This window comes from Stegodyphus dumicola, chromosome 3 (genome assembly GCF_044657685.1).
Source record: "Stegodyphus dumicola isolate Sdum_Otavi_A_Nest chromosome 3, ASM4465768v1".
Taxonomy (NCBI): Eukaryota; Metazoa; Arthropoda; class Arachnida; order Araneae; family Eresidae; genus Stegodyphus; species Stegodyphus dumicola.
In genome coordinates this window covers 150604937-150631988 of record NC_140770.1, presented here as the reverse complement: position 1 = coordinate 150631988, position 27052 = coordinate 150604937, and the positions used below count along the sequence as shown (strand labels likewise).

At 35.1% G+C, this 27052-nt stretch overlaps 1 protein-coding gene across 2 annotated transcripts in view; it reads right to left on the bottom strand.

Annotated features, from left to right (window-relative positions):
• LOC118183618 (calcium homeostasis modulator protein-like) overlaps positions 1 to 27052 on the bottom strand; it is a 74148-nt gene that overhangs the window by 41316 nt on the left and 5780 nt on the right. For both annotated transcript variants that reach the window (XM_085813474.1, XM_085813475.1), the window contains exons 2-3: positions 20030 to 20195; positions 13705 to 13832 (exon numbers count right to left, since the gene is read on the bottom strand). In XM_085813474.1, the coding sequence (XP_085669600.1) occupies positions 13705 to 13832; positions 20030 to 20195 (294 nt within the window). The remainder of the gene's footprint in view (positions 1 to 13704; positions 13833 to 20029; positions 20196 to 27052) is intronic.

Below are 27052 nucleotides of genomic sequence, written 5' to 3'. Positions count from 1 at the left end.
ATTCTAAAGATATGCTCGTTTTAAAACTATTTTGCGATATTGCTGTTGCACTGGATCTTATGGTTTAAGTGCGAGGAACATGATATTTAATAAAGAAAGGTAACACACAAAATGTTAAAAAACGCCCCTTTAAACGTAATTTAAAATCTGAAACATTTCAGATTTTTTTTTTTTTTTTTTTTTTTTTTTTTTTTAAGTGTACTGGGGAATTAAAGAAAATTTCTCAAAAGTATCATCATCATGTTTTCGTAAACTGATATATAGTGTTAAATTATTATATTAAATTTCAGTTTATTATAGCAGAAATCGTAAATATTAGCTGCATTATGTATATATAGCTTTTGCTTCACTGAGCTTTCGCAAGTTGATGCAGGTCGATGCTAGACATTTTGCTTCTCAGTGCAATCGCTGTGGGATCTTGATTCTATTGACCGATGTTCTATAAATTTAAAATATTTTGCCCTGCCTAAATTCTGTAGCTCTCTACATTCTAAAACTTTTGCCGTCCAATAAATTTTTGTTGTCAAGTGCCAAATTCTTAGAATTTCGCCATCCCTAAATTTTATTGTTCGATGCCTCTTTAAATTCTAAGAATTTTTCAGCCATTAATCTGCCTCCCGGTCAGACGTGTTTTTCTATGCCACATATCGCACTGAAAACAATTGAAAAATCGGAATTTTAAAAGCAAACATCCTACTTTTCATCAAATAAATTTTATCGATTAGCAGTGCTATGGAAGCATTAAAACATTTATGTAATAAATACACAAATACTTCAGAAAGATTTTTTCTCTCTACTGAAGAAATCCCTGTCTCTGACTACCTGCGAATTTGATTAAGTTTTATCCAAAATCTACGTCAAAGCATTTCTTTTTGGCCTAATATTAAACTTTACATTGGCATGTTCCTATCCCTGCTTGATGTTGACAAGATTTATTCAAAACTTACTGTTCTTATTTTTTATTTTAAAACAAACAATTTAAATGGAAATCCTCAGCTTGCTTTTATTTATTTAAATAATAACATTTGATAATGTGAATTGAGATCTTTAAGTAATTTGCGTATTTGAACCCAAAAAAATGTTAAACACCAATTTTGAAACTTTTGTTTTGGTTTGCTTTATTTTTCCTTCAAAGCACGCGAGAGCTATATATGCCTAAAGGGAGGAATGCCTCCGTGGAGGACATTCTAAGAAAAACTTACTCGCGCCCACATTATGCACAGGGAAAACCACAAAAATTCCCCTTTGAAAGGTAAAAGTATCTAATTTTTTAGAGCGAGATTTTCCTAACAATGAATGTTAGCAATTTAATACAAGTACTATATTCAATTAAGAATTAAAACAATGTTCTTTTGTGATTTACATAAGGTAACTCTTTCTGTCAAAAATAATCATATGAAAATGCACCGAATTTCAGTACCATGTAATTCAGTTCGGAAACTGAGAGGTATCTGTGACATCTTGTCTATATGTAGAAAAATTTTAATAAGGTTATTATGACTGAAATTTGTTTCAAAATATTCAATATTTCATAACTTCTATCAACCAATAAATGCGATAAAGGTAAACTCCCTTTTTATAAATATGAAACAAGATAAACGAAATAAATTTGTGGTAAAATGAATTACAAACATTATGTCGAAATGACTGACACTGAGCATGTGTTTGTTATTTTAATAGTAATTTAATTATCAATTATATGTAGCTTTCAATAGGAATTAGGTATTTTAAGCCTCTTATAAATTTTTTCTTAGCGTTAAAGCTCGATAGCATGAACCAAAAGCAGAAAATTAGTTAAACTACACTGTCTCATTAGTCGTAAGATTATATTACTGAAATATGCATATAAAAACAAATTAACATTCTATAAACGTACATTAAAATACCGAAACGCAATAAAAATCAATAACATTTATACTTAATAAGCAACAAAGCCGGGAAAAGGGTCATGTGAATCACTAGAAGAGGCGCCGAATTGGCTATACGGATTCGAAAATTACTTTAATTATGTTTTTTAATTTGTCAGTAATTATTAGGGGAAATAGGCTTCGTCAAACTTAAATCAATAAAACAAACCAAAACAAAAATTGCAAGAAAACCTGGAAATTAATGCAATATGCATTTCAGTGTTATTTCTTATTTATCAAAAACGAATTTTTTAACGTTTTCATTTGAAAATTATAAATAATTGGCTACATTATTTTTCTGAATTTATAAAACTACGATTAAAAATGCTTTAAGAATTATGGTATAATTATGCTATAAGAATTATGATATTTTGATTTAATACAATTACTTTTGCTTAATACAAATGTAATTATTTTTATACTTATATGGACGCGCATTTACCTTTCTGCCTCTGGTGAAAAAATATCTTGGCACGGCTCTGATAAGCAATTAAGATCAGAAATATGCACAAAATTAGTAGCAAGGCAATACAAAACTCGCTTTTCTGTTTTGGATTTCCAGAAAAAATATCTTTTTTCGTCTAACCAAAGCATGGACACAAAATGTGTTCCTTCCTCCGTAAGGGCAAAACCGCCCATCTGCTTAATCGCCTCTAGGCAGTAATCAAAGGACAGTAGGAAACCATCACTTAAGTGAAACGACTTGTTGATCGCCCTACAAGGCATGGAGGTAGGAAAGGTCTTACTTCCTACCTCCATGCTACAAGGAGGGAAATCAGTATTTGCTGCCCTTCCTGCTAACTTAATGCAACTAGGGATGACACCCGCAATCAACCTCCGTATCAGGCGGGAGGGCCGGACATGTCCTGCATTTCCTCTTAAAGAGATTTAAACTAGACTTTTTGCTACACAGGGGTGCCTCAAATCCCTGGCAGACTTATTATAGGAACTCTCTCTCAATCCTCCGGGGCTGAACCGGGCCACCGGATGCTTACACACCACGGGTCTCGGAGACCACCCCGGAGGGAGGACCTCTACAGACCTATGTCAATTTGGCGATCTGACCGGTCGTGAATGCGCCCCGCCAGTACTACGCGGCTGCCCGTCACCGAAGGTCATTACCCGGAATACGCAGTCTGTCTGCGCTACCAGATCCTCCGGTTCTGGGACTTACGCAATCCCCTTCGGTCCGGCCGTACAGACTACCTTCCCTCAGGTTATGGAACCGCCAAGCTCAAAATGCTTTTCCCCCAGAGTACTCTGTCAGGATATAGGATCCAGCCAGTTGCACCCCAGGGGGTAAAGGAGGGGGGAAGAAAATCTAACAAGAACCGTTTTCAGGACAATTTTGGTTCACTCTAAAGGAAAAAAAAAATTGTAAACATGGTTAGTTTTTACTGCAGTTTTCGAGACGTAAATAGATTTGAATGCGAGCCGCCCGGTGGGCTAGTCAATTTGCATTCTGGCAAGAAAGTGTGAGTTCAAAGCAAGAGCGGTAGGAAAGCTGATTAAACATAAAATAATTGTTAAGTAATTTAAATTAATCCCCGCAACCATAAATTCAGATTTTTTTTTTTTTAATTTTATCCACAACTCATCGATAAATTTTCGCAATCCCAATGGGGAACGTGACCATAGTTTGATGGTGTATTTGGTGTATTTAATTATGGCAAAGCACACGAGGGCTATCTGCCTAAAGGGAGGGATGCCTTTCGTGGAGGACTTTCTAAGGGAAACTGGCTCGTATACACGTTACACATGGGGAAAACCACGAAAACGCCCATGCAGCCAGCCCGTTCGCGGGATTCGAACCTCAGACCGAACTACCAGTGACCATAGTTTGAATATCGAAGTTTGTGTTAGTTAAGAGTCTAATCGATGCAAACTTAACATACCAATATAGAAATTTTAGTGATTTAATATTCTAAAGAAATAAAAATACTTTTATTTCTTGAACTACCTGATCTTTGCTGCAATTAAATACAATAAATGAAAACGCAATATTCTCTTCAAAACAGAAGAGAAACACTCCAAAATAAAACATAAAATTAGCAAAGTAACGACCTTCTGTTTGGCGTAGTTCGAGAAATCAATCGATTTCTAGATACAGGTGCCTCTTCTTCAAGAGCGCCCACCAGCGGCCGAGCGGTAAAGACGCTGAACACTGGTAGTTCGGTCAGAGGTTCGAATCCGGCGAACGGGCTGGTTGCATGGGCGTTTTTGTGGTTTTCCCCATGTGTAATGTGTATACGAGCCAGTTTCCTTTAGAAAGCCCTCCACGAAGGCATCCCTCCCTTTAGGCAGATAGCCCTCGTGTGCTTTGCCATAATTAATAATCCAATCCAATCCTTCTTCAAGAGTAAAGAAATCTGCAAGACTGAAAAGCAATTCCAACTCCCGCTGTATACCGGAATTAGCGTGCATTAGTATGCATGCTAATAGCATTAGTATGCACGTGCAATAGCGTACATAGCATAATAGCGTGCACGCTGTTTTCTGGTTGTCATGAGGTAAAGATGATTAAATGGCGATGAAAGTAAACTTTGCCCTGTCGGCACCCCGAAGAAAAACTAGAAAGTACAAAAAGGAGGCCATCCATCACTTAACTGGTCACAGAGAAAACAGTAATCATAAAAATAGAAGAGGTTTCCTGCACTAGTGATGTGGTGCCATCTGCTCTGCCCAATCGTAGTTTAAAACTGTCATCGTTCAATTAAAATGAAGAATTATATTTCCAATTCATCGAAAACTTGAATAAACTTCACAGCGAGTTGTAGTTTGTCAACCTGAGATTTTAGCTTCTTGAAAATCATGGCGAATTTCAAAATCGTGCTAAAGAAACCGGCAAAATTAAGGATCATAGATTCAGAAGAGAAATCCTTCAGAGAAGTAGAATTTACTGTTGTAGTATGTTTGGAAAGTAGCTCCAGGTTCCAGGTACCACTATATGCCGAACTATATGCACAATAATATCGTGTATATTTACACAACTTGTTCCGGCTTGTTGAGGTGGAGTCCTAGAGGACGCATGACAATATAGCCAAAGAATCTCTAAGGAGAAGAGTAAAAGCTTCCATAGACGCAATGTAAACCTGTTTTGCCTCTGCGCCGCTATACCGAAGAGTCACGGCTATGCAGTGAAACAACAGCGCAGGGTGGAATTTAAATAGCGTAGTCCGGGTGGATAGTAAATTTTTTACTTTGAAATAACTCAAAATGTTTTATTTTCATACATTTCCGGAGTTTTATGAGCAAATGATGTTAGTTGGAATTTTGGGCGAATTATAGAAATCCTATCCAATTTTTCTTTCAATTTAAATAGATTAGATTAGAGATTCTTTGATATAGTGTCCTTAACGGTCGTATTTATACCCTACTGTAGTAGAGCGAACGAGAAGGTATCGCCATCTATCGGCAAAAATAGTAACGACATTGAAAAATAAGTTAATAGGATTTTAAAAGCATTAGGAAGGACTAAATTTAACTTACAGTCATTAACTGAAGTTAATAACTTTGAGAGTTAATGACTTAGTTAAAAAAATCAGTATTTAAAGTTAATGACTTTAAGACTTAATTAGTAATGGATTGTACTTAAAGGCATTAACTTTAGTTAATGCATTAACTCCATTACTAATTAAGTCTTAAAGCCAGCCCTTCCTACTAATAATTCTTTTATTTTTGCCGCATTTGTTCTCGTCATTTCTCAAAATTTGATATATTACAAGAATAATGTTGTGCATACTGTAAATAACTTTTTATTGTTTTCTACTGCTATTTTGGCCCACCAGCGGCTGAGCGGTAAAATCGCTGAACACTGATAGTTCGGTATGAGTTTTGAATTTCGCGAACAGGCTGGGTATTTTCGTGGTTTTCCCCGTGTGTAACGTGTATACGAGCCAGTTTCCTTTAGAAAGTCCTCCACGAAGGCATCCCTTCCCTTAGGCAGATAGCCCTCGAGGCTTTGCCATTATTAAATAACCTAACCTAACTACTGCTACTTTATAATTATATTACTGTACTGATGCTCCTGATTGGACGATCAGTCTTAGCCAGTTCATTTCATTTTCTCACTCACCAGTAAGACTACGGAGGCAACGCGCCTCACTATTTTTTATCCCTTCTGATCTCACCTCCATGGTGATTCAGATATGATGAAACTTCAGAAGCGAGGCCTCACGTGAAATCACATGAGGCCTCACACCTTAAGTCATCTGGTAAGAGCAGGATTAATTCCTGTTGTACACCAGAATATGTAGCAAAGCATCAAAGCTGCTTTCCAATCTTGCAGATTTCTTTGTTTCTGAAGAAGAGGAACCTGTACCTGTTTGCTCTCTAAATCGATTGAATTCTTAACTAAATCTGTACCAAACACAAGATTGCTGCTTTACTAATTTTATAATATTCTTTTAAATATCCGTTTGTCCCGCAGAAAAGAAACGTTTTTCAGTTACTCAAATTTTCCTGTATCTGGATAGGCTGGAATTCCAGTTAGTCGTTCTCTTTGACGTTCTTTTGTAACAAAATTTCCTTTTTTTTTTTTTTTTTTTTTCATTTATGAGATGATTTTAAAGAGAGTTCGCTACATTTCTCTTGCCACTTAGAATCTTAGTCACGACAAACCTCTCAGACACATCAATTATATGCAATAATAGGCATTCCCCCTGAATATAAGAAATGATGCCATTTTGCTATGACAGTTTCACTATAACTCTTTCTAACATGAAAATTATTCCAGTTTCAAATTACCTTTTCTCGTAGACCGCACGACAGCTAAACTACTTCCTTCATAAATAAAAAAATGTATAAGTACACATACAAGTACCAGAAGCATAAAGAAACTTATGATAATAAGATGCTAAAATTTAAATGTTAAAAAAATACATCGCTTTTATTAGCCTTTATTTTAGCAGCCATTGGTCATAGACATATATTACACACACACACACACACACAAAAAAAAAAAAAAAAAAAAAAAAAAAAACTGCTTTAACTTTTGCTTTAAACGGCACAATTATTCCTGTTTCGATATTTTTAAATTTAAAGAAATCAATTTACTAAAAAGTACGAAACCTTACTTTCTATAAGGTTTCCCAGTACATATATACTTATATTTAGGAAAACTTTATCAAAAAAATAAAATGCTAAATGTTCGATTCCCGTACGGCAAAATCTGACTGAGATATTTCACTTTAAATTTGGTAATTCTATTCAGAGTCTGTACAGTAAAACAGAAGTTTAGAAAAAGGTTTCTGATCTTATAGATTAAGTGACGAACAATTCAGTGCAAAATGTCATAAAAATATTGTTCGACACGAATTTTTCAAGAAAGAGATCTTCACAGAATTATATAAAATTTGTGCTCTAAAACACTCGCATGCTTCAGCATTGGCACAAAGCCAACTCGTAACGTTATTTTCAGGATTAAGAATTAAAAATAATATTTCTAGCTAATGAATTTTTTGTAAGATTATTAGATAATGATTTCAAAATAATAAAAATCTGAAAGGTTTCGAATTTTAAATTACGTCCAAAGGGGCTTTTTTTAACGTTTTGCATGTTACCTTTATTTATTAAATATCATGTTCTTCGCACTTAAACCATAAAATTCAGTTCAACAGCAATATCGCAAAATAATTTTAAAATGAGCATATCTTTAGAATTTTCGATACAACGCCTCGCGCGCTGGAGATAAAAATGTTTATTCTCTGTACAACGGTGCCATTGTTCGCTTTGAAATCCGTGAGTTTGTTAATCAAAAGTTCGTTAAAGTTTTACAAAATATGAAATAGATAATAAAACAAATTCCAAATTTGTGCTTCCAGATGCCCTTATTCGGGTGGAAAAGTATGTTATTCAAAACTGGATGGCTCTAGGTACCGTTGTTTTATCACAATGCGAGAAACAATACTTACATTTATGCAGGTTCTTCATTATTTAATTTCTTTAAATATAATACAGGGCGATAATATTTGGCGCCAACAATTTGTAATGTGAATTTGGCATTTATAGTGAACCAACGCAAAATGCCAAAACGAATATAGATCCTACAGGGCAAATTGCCCCTTTGAACAAAAAATTTAATAATAATATTATCAACATTTTTAGCGTTTGAAAACTTATAAATTACTTGTGTGAAAATTCTTTCAGCATACCTTTTAAAATAAAATTATAAATTAAAGAATGTTACACATTAGAAAATCTCAAGAGAATATCACTGAATAATATTTAAAGGGGAAAAATCACACTCGAATTATTTTAATTAATTTATCATAGCTGCTAACTCTTCCGGTTTTTCATCACATTTGACGTTTTTTAATTTTTACCCTCTACCAATCAAGTGGTTTTCAGCAATAAATACAATTTATTGAACTGATGAAATTTGAATTGTAGGAATTTCATTCACTAACCCTTGATGATCTTCGGAATTATTTTTCGTATTAAATTTCATTTGATCTTAATTGTCTTAATCTATTGCAGACACTATAAAACTTTATATGAATCAGTGCATATTTGAATTTAATTTTATTTTACATTAATATGTGGTATATTAGTAAGTTGATCCATACAACAGTATGTACATGAATTATTTGTTTTATTTGCATCGTGATTAAAAGTACTTCGACATGCCAAAGCTTTCCTTCCCTACTCAGAATTTACTTAGTATAAAAGTGTAGGAAAATTACAAAATGAATTAGCCTATAAGGTATTAGCGTGCCTTCGTGGTGTAGTGGTCTGCATGCCGGGCGCGTATTGCAGAAGTCCGTGGCTCGATTCCCGGCGAAGGCGTTGCTCATTTTTCACATCTCTTGCTTCCAAAAAAATCCCAATGTCTCTACATTGGCGCCCGAGCTAAAAGGGTGATGGATGATGATTTTCCACACCCGGGATTTGCGATTGAGTCCTCTGAAAACCCCAGTTGCCCTTTAAAAGGGGAAGTATATAAGGTATTTCTCCCGCCTTCTTAGCGTGCCTTTGTGGTGTGGTGGTCTGCACGCTGGGCGCGTGTAATTAAGTATTAATACTGTTGGGTGCGTACGGGTTCGTTATGAAATGAATGCACAAGTCCGATGAAAAATGAACAAAAATTTATTATTATCACAACAAAAATGCTTAAATTTTCTCAAATTATCATGCAGTATTACAATATCTCACAGTAGTTACCTTTTAACTACTCAAATGTCCAATAGAACGTAATTCAAAACAGCTAAAGAAAGCTAATCCGCGAATTCGCTACAATCAACAAGAGCAGTTTTCTAAACAACAACAAACTAAGCAACTACTACAAACTGAGATGTTTTCCTCCTTTTATAACATTTTAAAATCACGCGCTAGAATTTTCCAGTACTTTCTCGAAATCAAAAAGAGTTATTTATTCATTTAATGTACGCGCTCTTGTATTTTCAATTTTCCGGCTTAGCTTTCTTTTAATATTCGTCACGCGCTGCACTGCGCGAGAAATAAAACCATTTAATTTATAATTGAACTAACATTAGCTTTTTAAATACCAAATTCGTAACAATACGTTTTACATCAGAATCGTGTTAGAAATAATTCAGTAACTTGAATCATACTTTATAATGGGAATTTAAGTCAATTTGGAAATTGTGCCGCTGCTCAGCTGGATTACCTTCCGATTTGGGACGCAAGAACCTCCCAGTTTTTTATATTCCAAGGTTGGTAGCTAGATTTATCCCTAAAGACAAGCTGAAAATGACTTTAAATATCTTAGATTTTGAAATTAAATATCTCGATCGATTTTTGTAGCACGGGAGTCAAACGCTTTGTTTTACATTTTCCAAAATGAGCATAAAATTCGAAGTAGATGGATCCGGGAGCAGTATTAAGAACTATATTTCGTAATTTTTCTGAAATCAACTTTTTTTTTTTAATTTAAAAATGCTAAAACATAAATCTTTGGGTCATTTTGAAACATTTTTCTTATTGGAAGTACATATGTATAATCAACGGTTGCCAAGGAAGTTATTGCTCCGTCTATGGAAGTACAACATCCTACGAAGGTTTTAAACAAAACTTTTTAAAAAAGCTTTAACAAAGGTAGAAATTGTGCGTAAGATCAAATTTCACCACTTGGAGGATATTAAATAACAGGTGCAGGTTGAAGCAAGACATGTAACTGTGGATTCATCTAGGCATATTAGGTATCTCTGGGCCTTGTAAACTGCTAAGCTTCCGCCCTAGACTGAGTTTCGAGGAAGTCTACCTCATAAGACAGTCCGAAAGTTTCCCATCCCTCTCTTCTTGCCACCATCCTCTTGAGAGGATTTCGGTTCACGTGGATTTTGAGTACCTCCTGGTGCGCAGATACTGTACGCTTACAAACATTCATGCCTTCTCCGGGATTCGGATCCGGGCCTTTCGGTACTGAAGTCAGCGTCACTAATTACTATCTCCTCTGGGAGGCGGTATATTAAATAACATAAAATTAAATTTACAATTTAAAATTGATTCTTAGCCTGCGGCTGCACAAATTTGGCATAATTAAACTTGGTGAAAACTTTTAATGCACGATTTAACTTCGGCTATCAAAATGTCTAATGTGGGAATGTTGAATTAGCAGGGCTGGGCGAGAGAAAGTAAAGCTGGGAGCATCGCTGCCATAAGATCTGTATTTAGAACTTTCAAAACTCTTGCCTTAAATAACCCCTTTTGAATCCTGGTGAGAGACACCGAAAAGGAAAAATTATAGTAGAGATGTAAATCATAAGAAACTGGATATCTTCTGACTATTGACTGCAATACCAGACCAAAATACATTACCGGTATTGGGTTTTTTTTTTTTTAAACGTTGTACCAGAATATCGATATTATGAACTTTTCAAAAGAACACAATTGTTTCTCTGCCATATTTATTAGTTTTAGACAGAAAACGCATAAACTATAAAAATATAAACAGTTTTGTTAAGTACAAATACAAAATAAAGGAACAAATGCTATAATTCTATATTATTAATAAGAGCAGTAAAATAATAATATATAACATTAGAAACAAAAAATATAGCATTAAAAATAAGCTATTACAGTATTACAATACAATAAAGAAACAAAACATATAGTATTATTATTAAGAATAGTAAATATCCTATATTGTTGCGTAGTCTGTTACATAATATCTATTAACATGAAAAAAATTACTAACTGCATACTTTTTAAATGTGATCGTAAAACTCATAATGCATCTATTGGACTGCCATTAAGCCTGCCTGACTGCCTGGAAAGTATTTTTGAGCACAAATTACCTGCAGTTGAAAATGGTAGCATAGCATTATTCAGAAAAAACAATAAACCTGAAGATCATCGCGTGGCAATAACTATGAGGCTATTGTGAGGTCCTGGCAAAGAAATCGAGGTATGAACATTCCGATGAAAGATGGTTGGTGGAGTCGAATCACGTGATATGAGGTTTATGTTTCATATACGCTTTAGACTTGTTATTGGCATTAATTCCAATCAAATAGAACTCCAAGGGATTTAAATTTCGTGTATGAAGTATGCTACAGCGTTAAGGATTCACTTAATGCACCTACTGCGAGAAAGCTTCCAAATTTTGCTACTTGGACTGAAATAAAGCAGCTTATTAAAAAGCTTAAGACAAGGAAGGCGCCGGGACATGATAATATTAACAATATTGCTATCAAAAATCTTCCTTAAAATGTCATTGCAAAGTTTACTGGTATCGTAAATGCATGTTTAAATATTAGCTACTTCCCAGATTTACGGAAGCATGCGAAGATTATTTTACTCCCGAAGCCTGGCAAGGATGCTACCAGAGCTGAGAGCTATAGGCCGATTAGCCTACTCTTATGAGGTCTTGGTAAAATATATGAAACGATAATTTTCAACAGACTAAAGCCTTTCCTTTCAGTACTTCCGCCAGAACAGTTTGGCTTTCGCAGCAAACTCTCGACGACCAAACAATTGGTCAGGCTTGCTGAATTTTGTATTGAGGCTCTCAACAACCGTTAAAATGTTGCCATCCTCATGCTAGACGTAGCGAAAGCTTTCGACCGCGTCTGGAATGAGGGACTTATCTTCAAACTTATAGTGCTAATATTGACAGAGAGAGCATTCAGCTTATAGTGTCCTTTATTACGAATAGATCTTTCACAGTCTCCATTGGAAATGATTGCTCAAGTACCAAAATTATGAATGCAGGGGTCCCAATTTTGTATTTACTCTATGTAGTGGACTTTCCCAGATCCCATTTAGACAGAAATCACTTCTTAGACTGCTACGCAGGCGATACAGCCCTGGCTGTAAAGTCTGCGAATGCTGACCATGCAGTTATGAAACTACAAAGTATTATGCCTAATATTGAGGACTGGTGTAAACATTGGCGCATTTCCATCAATGCCACTAAATCTCGATTTTTAATTATTAGGAGAAAACATACGAGAACACCTCTAAAGACAAGACTTATGCTAATTGGTGAAGAAATACCCCAAGTCAAATCTCCAAATTACTTAGGGGTCTTACTCAATAAGAAGTTAACATGGAAGGATCATGCTACTAATGATAGAAAGAAAGCCTTCGGAGTAATTAACAGTCTCAGGCCACTTCTAAATAAATTTTCGTGCCTCGATCTTCGTAGGAAGAGACAAATGTATATCATGAGCATTCGACCTATAATCACCTACGCCTCGCCGGCATGGTGCACCGCAAATAAAAGGGATATAAATAGACTGCAACTGATTCAAATCTCTGTACTACGTATTATTACAAATTATCATTATTATGTGAGCAATGCAACTTTGCACAGGGACCTAAAGTTGGATACAATAGAAGAGCATTTGCACTAGATTTAAGAGGAACTTCTTTGTTAAAGCTTTTGACCGCCCTCAATTGAACAGTTTGAACATACTTAAATATCTTGTTCTTAAGGAAAACGGCAATATCAGACCATTCGCGGCTCACGTCACCGGTGGCCTCCAACTTCCCCACTTAATTTCGTGTCCACATTAATTTTCGCTGTTGTATATATTTGTAATTATTTCTGTACATATTTTTACTTTTTATGATGATTTACTTGTAAATATATGTTTGCCTCTCTTGTATGTGTATATGTATTACACTGAAGACCTACGCAAACTCTTCACCGACTTGTAGTCCATGATCGCTTGTTGTTACTTTGGCCGTGTGATGTTCGATCCCCCCCTTACCTACCTCCTCTTTCCTTCGGGATACTAGGTTCGGATAGTATTATGTGAAGTGCCTTTACGCCTTATTATTACTGAGGCAGAGATACTGCATTTGTGCGGTATTCTTGCTATATCCGACTCAGTCAGTATTGACATTACGCAGACAAAGATAGGAGATTGGAACTGAAGTGAGACAGCAAATGACTGATGTTGATACTCCCACATCGAGGAAAAACATACGTATTTCCAAATAACAGTAGATGCCCAATAAGTTAAGTTAAACCCTTTAATTAAAAAAAAAAATATTATTTATAGCTAATACCGAAAACATTGATATTTTTCCTTAGCAAATACCGGTTTTACGAAATCGCAAAATAGCGCCAAATACTGGTTTTTTGCATGGTTAAAATGTGTATTGTAACCACTACTTATAACTTTTGTGGACTCGGTATCCTCAAAGATTTTGTGATCGAAAATCTCACCGCCATTCAGTATAACGAATGGCTCTTTTCTATGTTTATAACGCTTTTGTATAACACTATAAGCTTTTGATTAATGGTAAATACTACTTAGTATTAAGAAAATTTAGCTGTAAAAACTTTTCTATATAAACAGAGAGAAAAGTTATAGATAATACCTACCTAGTGTCGCAATAGCCACTGTGGTAACCAGAAATATCCAGCTGATTATTTGGGATGTAGCAACAAGCCTCTTGTTCTCCTCAGATTCTGTTTCACAAGGAGCAGTCGAAGCCAAACACACGTAATAGCTGCAAAATAGTACAAATTTGGGAACGATGAATTATTTCGCCATTTCTTTCTAATTTTTCATAATACGCATTTTAAAAGCAATGTGAGTTAACTGTTATACATAAAATATATCACAAAAGGAAAGAACATAACCATTTATATATGCTTTCGCATGTTCTTGGCTTATCACAACCCAAAAGCATTTTAAAAGAAAAATAATTTTTAACTTAATCTTGCTCCAAGAGAAAATGAACGTTAATGTGGTTAAATACAGTCGCCCTAAACACGTCTATAGCTGTCTTTCTACCGCATTCCCGACCATAAGCACAAATATACTTGCGAAACCGTCTATATATAATGAACTGCCGATTAACCGAGTGGGAATTACCTAGATTGTGGATTAATCGAGTCTTATCTTAAAATAATAATAATAATAATAGTAATAAAAGCTGAAAAGTTTCAGATCCTAACGTCTTCCCAAACGGCATTTTTTAAAAAGTTTTATATGTTTTATACGTCAACGTCGCATTCACTCCTGTTGCTTATTCTTTCTTTTATCATTCTATTCTCCCATATAATGGAAAACAAAACTTTCATTGGTTGTTTTATAAGGTATTTCTCCCGCCTTCATAGCATGCCTTCGTGGTGTAGTGGTCAGCAAGCTCGACGCTAGTTCGAGAGGTCCGTGGTTCGAGTCCCGGCGAGGGTACTGCTCATTTTTCATGCTTCAAAATAACCTAATAAGTTTACAGTTTCAAGAGCTACGAAATTTTCGATCACGTGATATTATAAAAAGCCCTGCAAGTTAACTCCTGCAGCGCTGATCAATTGTGATTGATTCAGAGTATCGTTTTCCTTCTCTGTTTAACCGATCTCATGGTATTTATTAATTTGAAAAGTGATACGGGCCCACCAGCGATCGAGCCGTAGATAATAATAATAGTAATAAAAGCTGAAAAGTTTCAGATCCTAACGTCTTCCCAAACGGCATTTTTTAAAAAGTTTTATATGTTTTATACGTCAACGTCGCATTCACTCCTGTTGCTTATTCTTTCTTTTATCATTCTATTCTCCCATATAATGGAAAACAAAAACTTTCATTGGTTGTTTTATAAGGTATTTCTCCCGCCTTCATAGCATGCCTTCGTGGTGTAGTGGTCAGCAAGCTCGACGCTAGTTCGAGAGGTCCGTGGTTCGAGTCCCGGCGAGGGTACTGCTCATTTTTCATGCTTCAAAATAACCTAATAAGTTTACAGTTTCAAGAGCTACGAAATTTTCGATCACGTGATATTATAAAAAGCCCTGCAAGTTAACTCCTGCAGCGCTGATCAATTGTGATTGATTCAGAGTATCGTTTTCCTTCTCTGTTTAACCGATCTCATGGTATTTATTAATTTGAAAAGTGATACGGGCCCACCAGCGATCGAGCCGTAGATCGCTAAACGCTGGTAGTTCGGTCCGAGGTTCGACGGGCTGGCTGCATGGGCGTTTTCGTGGTTTTCCCCATGCATAACGTGCATACGAACCATTTCCCCTTAGAAAGTGCTCCACGAAGGTATCCCTTCCCTTAGGTAGATAGCCCTCGAGGCTTTGCGTAATTACATAAACCTAAACTGAAAAGTGATACCGGCAGAAAATATGATTCGATGAAAAGTAAGGTTCCAGACTAAAAAATAATGTTCGGGCTAAGGATGATTGAGATAGCAAAAAATAATAGCAGATGAAGTGGCACTATTTGGGTGCTTCTTATGCCCACCATAATACATAACTTTATTATGCATAAGTCGAAATATTTAAGCACTGCTAAAACATATCCGTTAAAATACTAAAAATAAGTTAATATTCAGCCATCAGTCTTATGTTTCACGTTGACTTCTGTCGAGATACAGGAAAAAGGTAAATAAAAATCTATCATCGGAAGGTTCGGAGTTCGAATCCCGGCAAGGCACTGATCATTTTTCATCGATTTTCTAGCTTCTAAAATTCTAATGACTATACAATGTTACCAAATGAACTTATTCCCTCGATTAAACTGCTTAAAAATACAAGTAAATTATTAACAGTATTTTTACTTCCTTGTACGAAGTAAAGGAAGTATTGTAATCACGAAAAATTCTAAGTACCATATTTCAACAAAAATATCCATTTTGACCGCTATCGAACGCAATTTAACGATGTTCTTGCGTGACATCTGACGCAAGAACAGAATAAAGAACTCTTTTTCTTAAAACGAATTATAAAACTGATTTAAAATGGATTCAGAAAAGGTTTTTTCGTGGCCTCTGTACGCACGTACGTGTACGTATGTATCTCGCACAACTCAAAAACGAGTAGCTTCAAAACGTTGAAATTTTATATATAGGACTACTATAACATGTAGTTGTGCAACTCCCTTTTTGGTTGCAATCGGCAGCACCAAAAATATATATACCGACTCTGTTACTCGGCTCAGTGAGCTCAGTTTTTTCATTCTTATATGTTGGTAAATTGTGTATTTTTGTGTTTTAAAAATGATTGAATTATGTTGTTCTTATCTTTCGGTTAAGGTTTCTATGCCTTTAGTTAGCCTACATGTTTTAGTTGTATAATTATCAACAATTTAAAAGTCGTTTAAGTGTGGCTTAGTTTTTTTTTTAACTATAGAAGCCATATTTGTTTACATTTAAAACGTAACAAAATAGTGCATTAATTCTTAATGCACTTTCCGAGTCTTTTTGCGGAGTGAGACGAAAAGGAAAATTTTAGTTTTGTGCACCGAAAAATCTGCCTTCTTGCCTGCTGGCCGAACTGCTTGCTTCTGCGCAGAAACTGTAATTGTAATTTTTTTAAATTGTTTTAACTGCATTTGGTGTTTTAGGTTTTTCTATATCTTTCAATTTTTAATGAAAATATTTTAAATTTTCACGTATTTTTGCCTTGCCGCGAAGTGAGAAGTAAATTAATTGAATAAGAGTTATATCTCTAATGGATTGGATTTGGATTATTTAATTACGGCAAAGCACACTAGGACTATCTGCCTAAGGGGAGGGATGCCTTCGTGTAGGATTTTTTAAGGGAAACTGGCTCGTATACACGTTACACAAGGGCAAAACCACGAAAATGCCCATGCAGCCAGCCCGTTCGCGGGATTCGAACCTCGGACCGAACTACCAGTGTTCAGCGACTTTACCGCTCGGCCGCTGGTGGGCCTATATATCTCTAATGAAATTCGAGGAAATACGTTAAAATGAAATGCAAGAAAAATGAGTATAATTTAATATACAGTACAAGAAAGTCATGTTGTGTATATATCAGCTTTTCCTGTTAACTAGACTATGGGTTATTTATCCTTTCTCTGCGTTTTTTTAATGCTCTCGGATGACTGAAATTTTGAGTTCTCATTAATGAAGCCTATCACGAAAGCTAAATTTATTACTACTACAAATCGGAAATTATCCTTAGTGTTTGATTCAAGCATTTTCTTCTTTCTTTCCCATAGTACTTTGTAAATTTATTTTACGCGAAAAGCTTTAATTCGGAAAAACTGACTCGGTTTAATTACCAAGTAACCCCACTAGGCTCTGACCCTTAAATTCTTATATTTGGGAAGCCACATTATTCTTATAATTCCTTATGATCATGGATTTCCCTCATAATATGCTAAGAATATGCATATTATGTATCAAAGGGAAGCAGGGCTCCGAAGAGAACATTCAGACGTTAGTATAGCTGTTACTACAGTCACAGTCATAAGTCGTAAAAGATCACACGTTTGGAATTTCACACACATGGAACAGGTTTTAAGCCATAGCCAGTCATGGAAGATAAAACTTCGGATCCGTGAATGTGCAGCTGATTGAACGAAATCGTCGGCCAGATGTCAGTTAGTGTTTGCTTTGCTGTGATTGGTAGGTTCTTATAATTTGACATAAATTTGAAAAATTAGAACTTTTATACAAAATCCTTATACCAGTTTCCGCGACGTAGCAGTGGCTAGTTGTTCAGCAACGCACGAAGTTCGGCTTATGCAAGTTGTAATAGCTATACTGTCATCTGAACGCTCGCCTAGAGAATGCTGTATCTGGGATTTCACGGGGCAACCTGTGACAACATCTATGAAATGAGGCATCTAGTAATCCTTCTCATCCCTTTACGCTCTTCGACCAATCACTGTTCGTTTCGAGTCTAGTGCGTTTAAGCACCGCACATAGCGGCGAAATTTGCAAAAATGAATCTTCACGAAAACAGCAAGTCATTGCTATTAGTAAGAAAAAAAGATACCAATGTACTCAAATGTTCTTTCTGAGTTTGTACAGGGAAGAAACTGCATCTAATATACTATTCTGATTTTTTCGATAACAGTGGTCGCACCTCGTATTTCTTTAGCAAATTCTCTAATCTTCTTTACGATTTTGCAAGTATCTTCTGTAGCAAGGCAGTTTAAAGCATCTTTTAATTCATGTATTTCAAAAGTCTTGATTATTTTAATCACATCACTGTAGGAGCCAATAGTCTTTCCTTTGCGGAGAGGATTTTCACAGGGCTTGGTTTCGCTAGGGCATAAAACATCAGAAGATTACTCAGTCATTTTTCCTAGCTATTTCTAGTATGTATTTAGCTTATCCATATGCTTGAGATAATTAGGGCAATAGCTATACGTTGCTGGTCAGAACTACTACCGCATTTCGTATAGCTTGTCTTGGTCTATAGGACTTTTCACCGTAGCCATTTCGCCGTCGGGATGTTTCGCCGTCGGGACGTTTTGCCGTCGGGATGTTTCGGCGTCAGGACGTTTCGCCGCCAAGAGATATTTTTCTTTACATGACTGTATTTTAGCTTGCCGTATTATATTCGTATTAAATTTATTTAGTTTACAATTTTAATTTATTTAATTTAAATTCTCTTTACCTTTGGTATACTTAATAAAGGTTCCTTTTAATATATAGTTATTTACAAGTATGAGATATACAGAAATTACACATAGTTAGTTGGAAAATTATGTCAGTATCAAAGAGAACTGGGGCTAAACTTGTGATGTAATAGAAGTTATATTATCGATTTTAAAATTATACGGGTACAATATTTACATGATTCGTCAAAATTTCTTGAAATTTTAATCGGCTAGTTCAGAGAAATCACTCATACAAGCAGGAAATTTACATTTTTATGAAATCTGAATGGAAAACTGAATTACCTTGGAATCTTATCAGCACCTTACTCTCTTAAAATTAATATGTGTAACGGTGTATTTGCATAAAACTGTAGACAAAAACATTATATATATATTATTTTATATAAAATGTTTATTAAATTAAATTAAACATAGTTATTAATTTAAATCAGCTTAATATAATATGGCCAGATATAATACAGCTGTGTAAAGAAAAATATGTCTTGACGGCGAAACGGCCCGACGGCGAAACGGCCACGTCTAAATGTCCGCAGTGAATAGTCCCATTCCGAAGTCTTCGCTCTGCATCTTGCATTGGCAGGAAAGACCTTTCAGGACATATGACACAATTATTGTAGCATCCCGTTTGCGTATGGCCAAATGTTTGCCAGCGATAACACTGTCTCGGGCCGGCTCTTGTCAATAAATCCTGATGTTGAAGATATAAGTAACATTATAAATTGCCTTGCATTCATCATTCATATAGGTAGCTAGACAAAACACACAGAAATTTTCCAAGCATTACTGTCTCTGTTCCTGGAAAACTGTTTTACCTTCTTAGCTGGAGTTTTCGTTTCACTCAACTCTTCAACTAAGTCATTTTCAGAAATGTCGTTAGAAGGACCTATGACAACTGCTTTTATTATTTTCTCATTAATCATGAATGTGTGGAATCAAATTCCATTTTCACTGAGATGTCTTGCTATCATGTCGTAATCATCACTGTTGTTTGGAAGTATCTCAAGTTGCCCTGCTATAATTTGAGCATCGAATTGTTCAGTGCGAAAGTTTACAAAAGTCTTTTCTGGGATACAAAATTGTCTTCAGCGGCTATCGATGGCGACTGCCTGATTCCAAACAATTAGATCGCTTGTATCCAAATCATAACCCAACCATGATGTAATACATTTAACTTTTCATGAAGCAATTTAATAGCGGAATTTTAAAATTACTAATACATAATTTTTTAATTTTAATATCAGTACTGAATGAATAATGATATTTCGAAAATATAGCACACTTTCATTAAATTACAAAGTTTAGATTAATTAAACTTATGCTACATACTTGCCATCGAGAAGAGTCACAAAAAGCCAAGCTGACGGCACGACGCAAGACCTGGCAAATATACTACTGCACTGGCGTATTGTTTCTGGCACACCGTGTCGGCTTCGTGGCGACCGATACATGCAGCCATGGCACAAGCGCCAAGTTAAATTATTAACGAGAATGCCTGGAACATAAACAAAAACTACTAGGAATCATAGATTATGATTTAGAAGTTTTCTGCACAGGTTTATAACTAGATGGAGTATCCAGAGTAACACCCTGAATTGAACGAATATTATAATAGATTAAATGCATAATTCAAGGGAAAAGATTGTACACAGCATGATTCTTATTTACCTAGAAAAAAGGAAAGTACAGGCATTAAAAAATATAAAGACAAGGAGAAGAGACAGAAATAAGCAGATTTTATAATGGCACATGTATGTGGAAATGGTGCGTTGAGATGGTAGAAGGCACTGTTGCAATTAGATATTTATATATATTAATTTTATAACAGTTATTTTTAATTTTGAAACCCTTTCCTTTAAAATTTCGTTTCCCACTTACAACTCCCTACCAGAATGAGTTTATCGCGTTGCATGTAAATGAGGTAGAAGGAGTATTAAAGAAGGTTCAGCTTGCTTCAGCAGGACAGCTTAGGAGTTCTTTTTAACCCCTTGCCTGTGACGCCCGAACTCTGTTTGTGCAACGCAAATGCGACAATTTTGGAAAGCCCGACCATTATTCGGGCAGCATATAAGCATTCTGTACCGCACCACGCGCATAGGATTGGACATACTTTCCGATAACATCATTTTTTCTTGGGGTATTGACGTTTAGGAGGGATTCTTAGGATTTGTTTTCGTTGAATGACGCGCAAGAGTGACACGAAAACGTTAAAATTATCGTTTGTTTTCTTTTAACAATAATGCCAGATGAAAAGGTTTACTTGCAGCGTTCTGCAGATGGCTTCCTATTTTATGGAATAATAAAATTATAAAACCATTTAAAGATGCTGTTAATACCAGACGCAAATTTGAGCGCTTAGATTATATAAATAGCAAGTTCTAGAATTTAGTACAAAAACCAAAACACATTGGATTACCCGACGATTTCGACCTAACTGTAAAGGCACTTTGCGCTCGTAAGTAATAGAGGGACCGGAAAGTAATGTCGTTTCTGCGCATGTCGACAACAACATGCTAAGGGCAGAAGTGGAAGCAAATCCATGTCAAATACTCTTGGTCGACCATCCAAGAACATTTAAAGCAGAATAGAAAAATAAGCAAAGCAGGTGTTTGAGTCCTCCATAATCTGTCCGAAAAGAACAAAGCCAACCTATCCCAAAGATAGGAAATATATTACACATTAAACATGGGCAATATTCATAAACTAATATTATTCCATTTAAACATACGTATCTTTATTTCTCTAATCCAAATCTATACTAGTCTAACTTCAAAAATATATTTTACTCTTCCTTAAATAACTACAACTATGGTGAATTTACTGTGTATTATGTTAACTCACAACATTTTTGCCATCTGCGAAAACTGACTTGTCTCATATTTTCGGAGATAACATCTGCAGAGAATGGGTATATAATGAACATGAAATAATGAATTAATAATCACCACACTTTTACTATGAACGGTTTTAAATTAAAAATACATTTATTAAAAAAGCTCTGCACCTAATATTAATACACATTTACGAATTTAACACACTAGAAGAAATAATACTTTTCTCTCTGGGAGAAAAATTCACTACAATTTTTTAATTTAATTCACCACACTACAATGGCGTAAAAAGTGTAATCTCATGGCACCAAAAATACAGCGCACGTTATTAACAGTAATAATCTTTTCGATACTGCTATCAAAATGTAAACAAATGGTATGGAGGTGTACTCTCGAGCCTAAGCAAAGGCTTCCTAAGCGTAGACGAAATGATTTCATCGGAAACCATACCCAATTTCGACGATGTAATTTTCCCTATGCGCGTGGTGCAGTACAGAATGCGTTCGGGCAAGAGCAAAATTCTGTGAACCCAAAACTCAGTTCGCTCAATGCATAATATATAATTTACCATTTTTCCAATAGATAGCGATACGTTCCCGCGAAAAGTTCGGCAGTTTCGCGCCATTTGTCGGATTTTTGTAATTTTGCAGTTCTTCCCAAATTTCATTCGGAATCAGATGATAATGAAGAATATTTGTTAGGTTCTTCATGCTTCAGATACCAGTATTTCAACAGAAGAGCGTGACTATTTCGAAAGTGATGACGAAAGTGAAACTCTTCTACGCCTGGATGCCGCTATGTTCGAATAACCTTCCTCTAGGCCCGCCAATATTCCCAGTCCAACAACCACAAGTGGGTACAGCAATTGACACTTTTACTCTAGGAAAACAATATTTTGAACTATTTCTGATGACAATTTGAGTCACACCATTACGGAAGAGACTAATACATATGCACAACAGTACATTGAAAGGCAGCATCTGAAGCCAAAAAGCCGATCAAAAAAGGTGGGTACCTACAAATGACCATGAAATGAAAATATTTCTCTTGCTCCATGTTTAACAGGGTATTATTCAGAAGACCGATGTCTCGATGTTTTGAACAAAAAAGACATGTCTTGAAATTGCATTGTTTCGCAACGTTATAGCCTACGACAGATTTCAAATGATAAGAAAAAATTTACATTTGAACAATGAAGAAGTCGACCTTGAAACACATCCTAATGCAAAACTGCACAAAATTTCGCCCATTCATGTCAAAGACTGAGTGACGTGGAATTCATGACAGTTGATATAAATAATAATATTGTGTTAATTTATTATATTTATCTTAAAAACTATGTTATTTGATTTATTTTGTTATAATTTGGGCAAAAATTACTGTAATCCATTAACATTTCCCATACATGTGAAAATATTAAATATAGTAGTTATTTCGTTTAAAATCTTGTTTTTCTTTTTAAAATAATCTATTTCTAACATTTTGATGATATTAAAGAAAATTATTAAAGAGGAAAAAAAATTCCATTTTTGGCGTGCTTTTCTCAAATATATTCCACAGGCAAGGAATTACACCTACTACGCTCGGCCGTACTGCACGTGCCTGTTGATAAAGTCAACAGTCAACTAAAAAATAAATCAACTAAATAAAGTCAACTGCCGGCTAAGTCAAATTAAGGGTCAACTACGTTATAAGGTATTTCTCCCGCCTTCTTAATATGTCTTCGTGGTGTTTGTGGTCTGCATGCTGGGCGCGTATTCCAGAGGTATTCCGGCGAAGGCGCAGTTCGATTCCCGGCGAAGGCGTTGCTAATTTTTCATCTTTTCGGCTTCCAAAAAATACCTAATGTCTCTACAACGTTAGGCATTTGCGTCTAGCTTCGGCTCAGTCAGTTTAGTTTCTTATTTTTCTTATCTTGATCTGAAGCCCGAGTGGAGGCTTCCTGTATGCCCGAGAAGGAGCTGACTATTAATATTACTTAAGTGAGTGAATAAAAGGGTATTTTAACCCTTCTCTGAACTTTGTCGTCATACATTTGAACCCAGCGATAAGTCGATACACAGTTCACCACTTCCTCTATGTTCAGCACCGACGCAGTAGTTAGGAACATTATATTGGCCCCACCCTGAGGAATGAATGTTTTTCCATATTTCGATTCTACCACTCAAATTATGCCAATGTGCCAAGCTTTGTACAGGTCATACGAGTAGTTTTTAAAAAATTAGCTTTCAAAATTTTAGTTCCTCAGCATTAATTGAACATGGTATATATTTATTAATATCTTCTTTTCTATTAAACGTACTTGATTCTTTCTTTCATGAAAATTATTCGTTCGAAATTTAAGTTCAACTCAAATATATTCACTGTTATTTTCTGATTCATTTTTAAAATTTGTATTTTGTAGTAATTTTTACAATTTTTTCGAAAAATGTTGAAATTATAACTTATAGAATTTTTACCATTGCCTTAAAGTAGATGTATTTCTAGACATACCTGCAAAAGAATAGAGTTTTTGTTCAGAATTTCCCAAAGATATGCGTGTATTTATATATTGGCGCGTTTGAAATTTGGCATGTTTCTTATAAGCAATAATAACGCCAAATATACTTTACGCACTTTGTTAAAATTATTTGAAAGAATGAATACTGTCCTTTTTTTTCCGCTCGTACAGAATGAAAAAAAAAAAAAAAAAAAAAAAGGAAAGGAAAATAGGTTACTATAAATTACAAATTTCGCCAAGTGAATTATTTTTGGCGCATTCTGAAAAATATGCGCCAAGATATATTTTTAAATTTCTCAGTTTCTAACCATATTTTATAAAATTTAATATTCTGGCATACTTTGAGTCGTAGAATCGAAATATGGAAATAAATCAGTATATCATTTCAGAAAAAGTCCAATTTTGTATCTGAATACCTATAACAATTTTATGTATAAATCTTAAATTTCGTCAATACGGCCACCAGAACGGGAGCTATAGAACTTTCCTTTTTTTTTTTTTTTTTTTCTTTTTGTGCAAAGTGTGCTACAAACAATATATTCCTTCATGATTCATCCATCACTATTTAGCGTACATTCCAAAGAAAAAAAATCTTAAGTACATTAAAGTTCATCATAAATTAAGGTTAATGAAATCTAATCAGCGTTAATCAGAGGCTACCCGCATTGTTATAATAATAATAAATTTATCAACTTAAATTTAATTTGATTGCATTAAATAGTTTTCTTTATATTTGATTTTCTGCTGCTACTGAATTTTTGTGTATCACTATAGTATTCTACATACTATAATAGAACACCAACTATCCGATCTACCTCAGTTCGCATAACTGGGCAGACAATGCATAATTTAGTCCAAATAGATATTCTTCAGTTTGAAGAGCTACTTAACACAACTTGTTGCTTTCCTTAGCCTTAATGGAAATAAGTCAAAGTTTTCAGCTTCTTCAGCAAATACGTAGCTGTTTCTAATCTTAAAAGTCTCCAGTATTTAATAGGCCTACAGAATTCGATTTCTTGTTCAATTTGAAATTGGTACAATCAAATCATAACTAAAATTATATTATTCACCAGCGTTTTTCATCCATATTTAATTATTCATGAGTACGATTTTCGTCACAAATTAGATTACTTTTAATCTTCTTCAACAATTTCTTTTTTAATGTGACCATAAATCTTTCTGGTTGGCAATTTGACAAACAGAGCTGTTTGGATAGTAGATGTTTTCCTACATTAAAACGTCTTCTCTTTCAAAACTTCTAATTAATCCCTCCTTTCTTGAAGGATGAAAATTTTATAAATTCTTCCTTGAAATTTGGTAAATTCAAACTTCGGTGCACAACTCTCGTGTTACCTAAGAAGCAACATTTACGGTTAAAGTACAGTAAAACCTAGTAGGTTCACGAACTTCATTCGTTTCTGAAGAGAATTCGTCATCCGAAATATGCGCAAATCGAAACAATTTTCACCACAGAATTTAATGCAAAATGATTTAGTCCGTTCTCTAATCCAAAATGATTGCTTAAAGAGTATTTTGTATGTTCCTAATAAAAAAACCCAACGGAATTCATTAAATCTGAAGGGTTTCCCTTATTTTGCATAACAAATTTATTTAAAATTTGATACCTTTTCAGAACTCCTCAACTTCCCTCGCATTTTCTCTCCAAGATGTAATTTTAAAGTTAAGTGAAGTGAGTATTTAAATGGGGGAATCTCTGAGTTTATTCAGAGCATGTTTTCGCTAGCCAGTGCACGTTTCGTTGCTATCTCGCTGATACGCGAGTAAGCCTCTTGGCCATTTCGGATTATTGTCACGCCTGTTAGGTTTTTGTTGAGTCAACCTGTTAGGCGTAACTTAACGGGCTAATCCAGCACTATTTTATTTTCGATTTTGACTTGATTTATATTCTACGTTTCATTTTCACTGCAAGCTGGCGGTGCAATTGTAAAACACAAAGATCGTCCCTTTCTGTTAATTATTTGGATTAAATAAAGGGTTATTTTCCCCCTTCTTCTGTGACGGTAATTTATTCAGGCCTGTGCGAGAATTCCGCGGGTTCACTGTAGGATCTAAATTTACTTTATGTGGAATAGCAAAGACATATCTTACAAATCTAACACTTACACATTATTTAACACAATACTGGACACATACAAAATAGGGAAACCTGAGTTACATTTTACCGTTTACCGTATCTTTACAAAGGAAAGTTGACGCCGTAAGTAGAAAACGATAAAAAAGCCGAAGGCGCAAAATGCTGTTGTTTCAAAAAGAAATCCGATTCCTTAAAAATGTAAGATAGCTGCTGTCCTTCTCATTTTTTCCTTTTATTTCTTTTTCTCTTTATCTTAATATCGCTACCGCTAACCTCTGCATCAGAATCTCTACGCCTTTTTCCAACTAAAAATTTGTTCAATGCAATTTATTTCAGTCTACGTTTTGAAATGTTCATCAAGACATGGCACTGTCATTACAAATGCTATGCTACTGCTTATCAAGGTGATAGAATTCTATGAGCTTTTTCACCTTACCCTAACTTGCACAAATTTTGCTGGTCCAATAATTAAGAACATTTTCTATTTCCGTCTTCTTCTGAAACACATTTCCTCCCCTACATTGCAGAGTCACTGTAGCTTATTTTGAAGCTGGAGACGTGACAAATGTGCAGTACTCTCGCCGAGAGTCGAACCCTGGACCTCTTGACCACGCGTCGAGTATGCTTCCAACTGCAGCACGAAGTCATGCGGAAAATAGGGAGAAAATACCTTATAACATTAATTGCATTTTGGAGTACCATTTACTGCCGGGTTACTTGTTCGTATCTCAAGATATCGTTCGCCATCCAAGATATTTTTCGTCTGGAAAATTTAAGTTGGAATAAAATTCTAATTTATTGCGAATCGAGTTGTTCAGGATCCAAGGTTCCACTGTAACTTATTATGACGAATACGCTGAAACTAGCCTCTTGAAATAATTTGCAGAGACCAGTGGAAATTTTAGTAAGCAAATGTGAAAACTCAG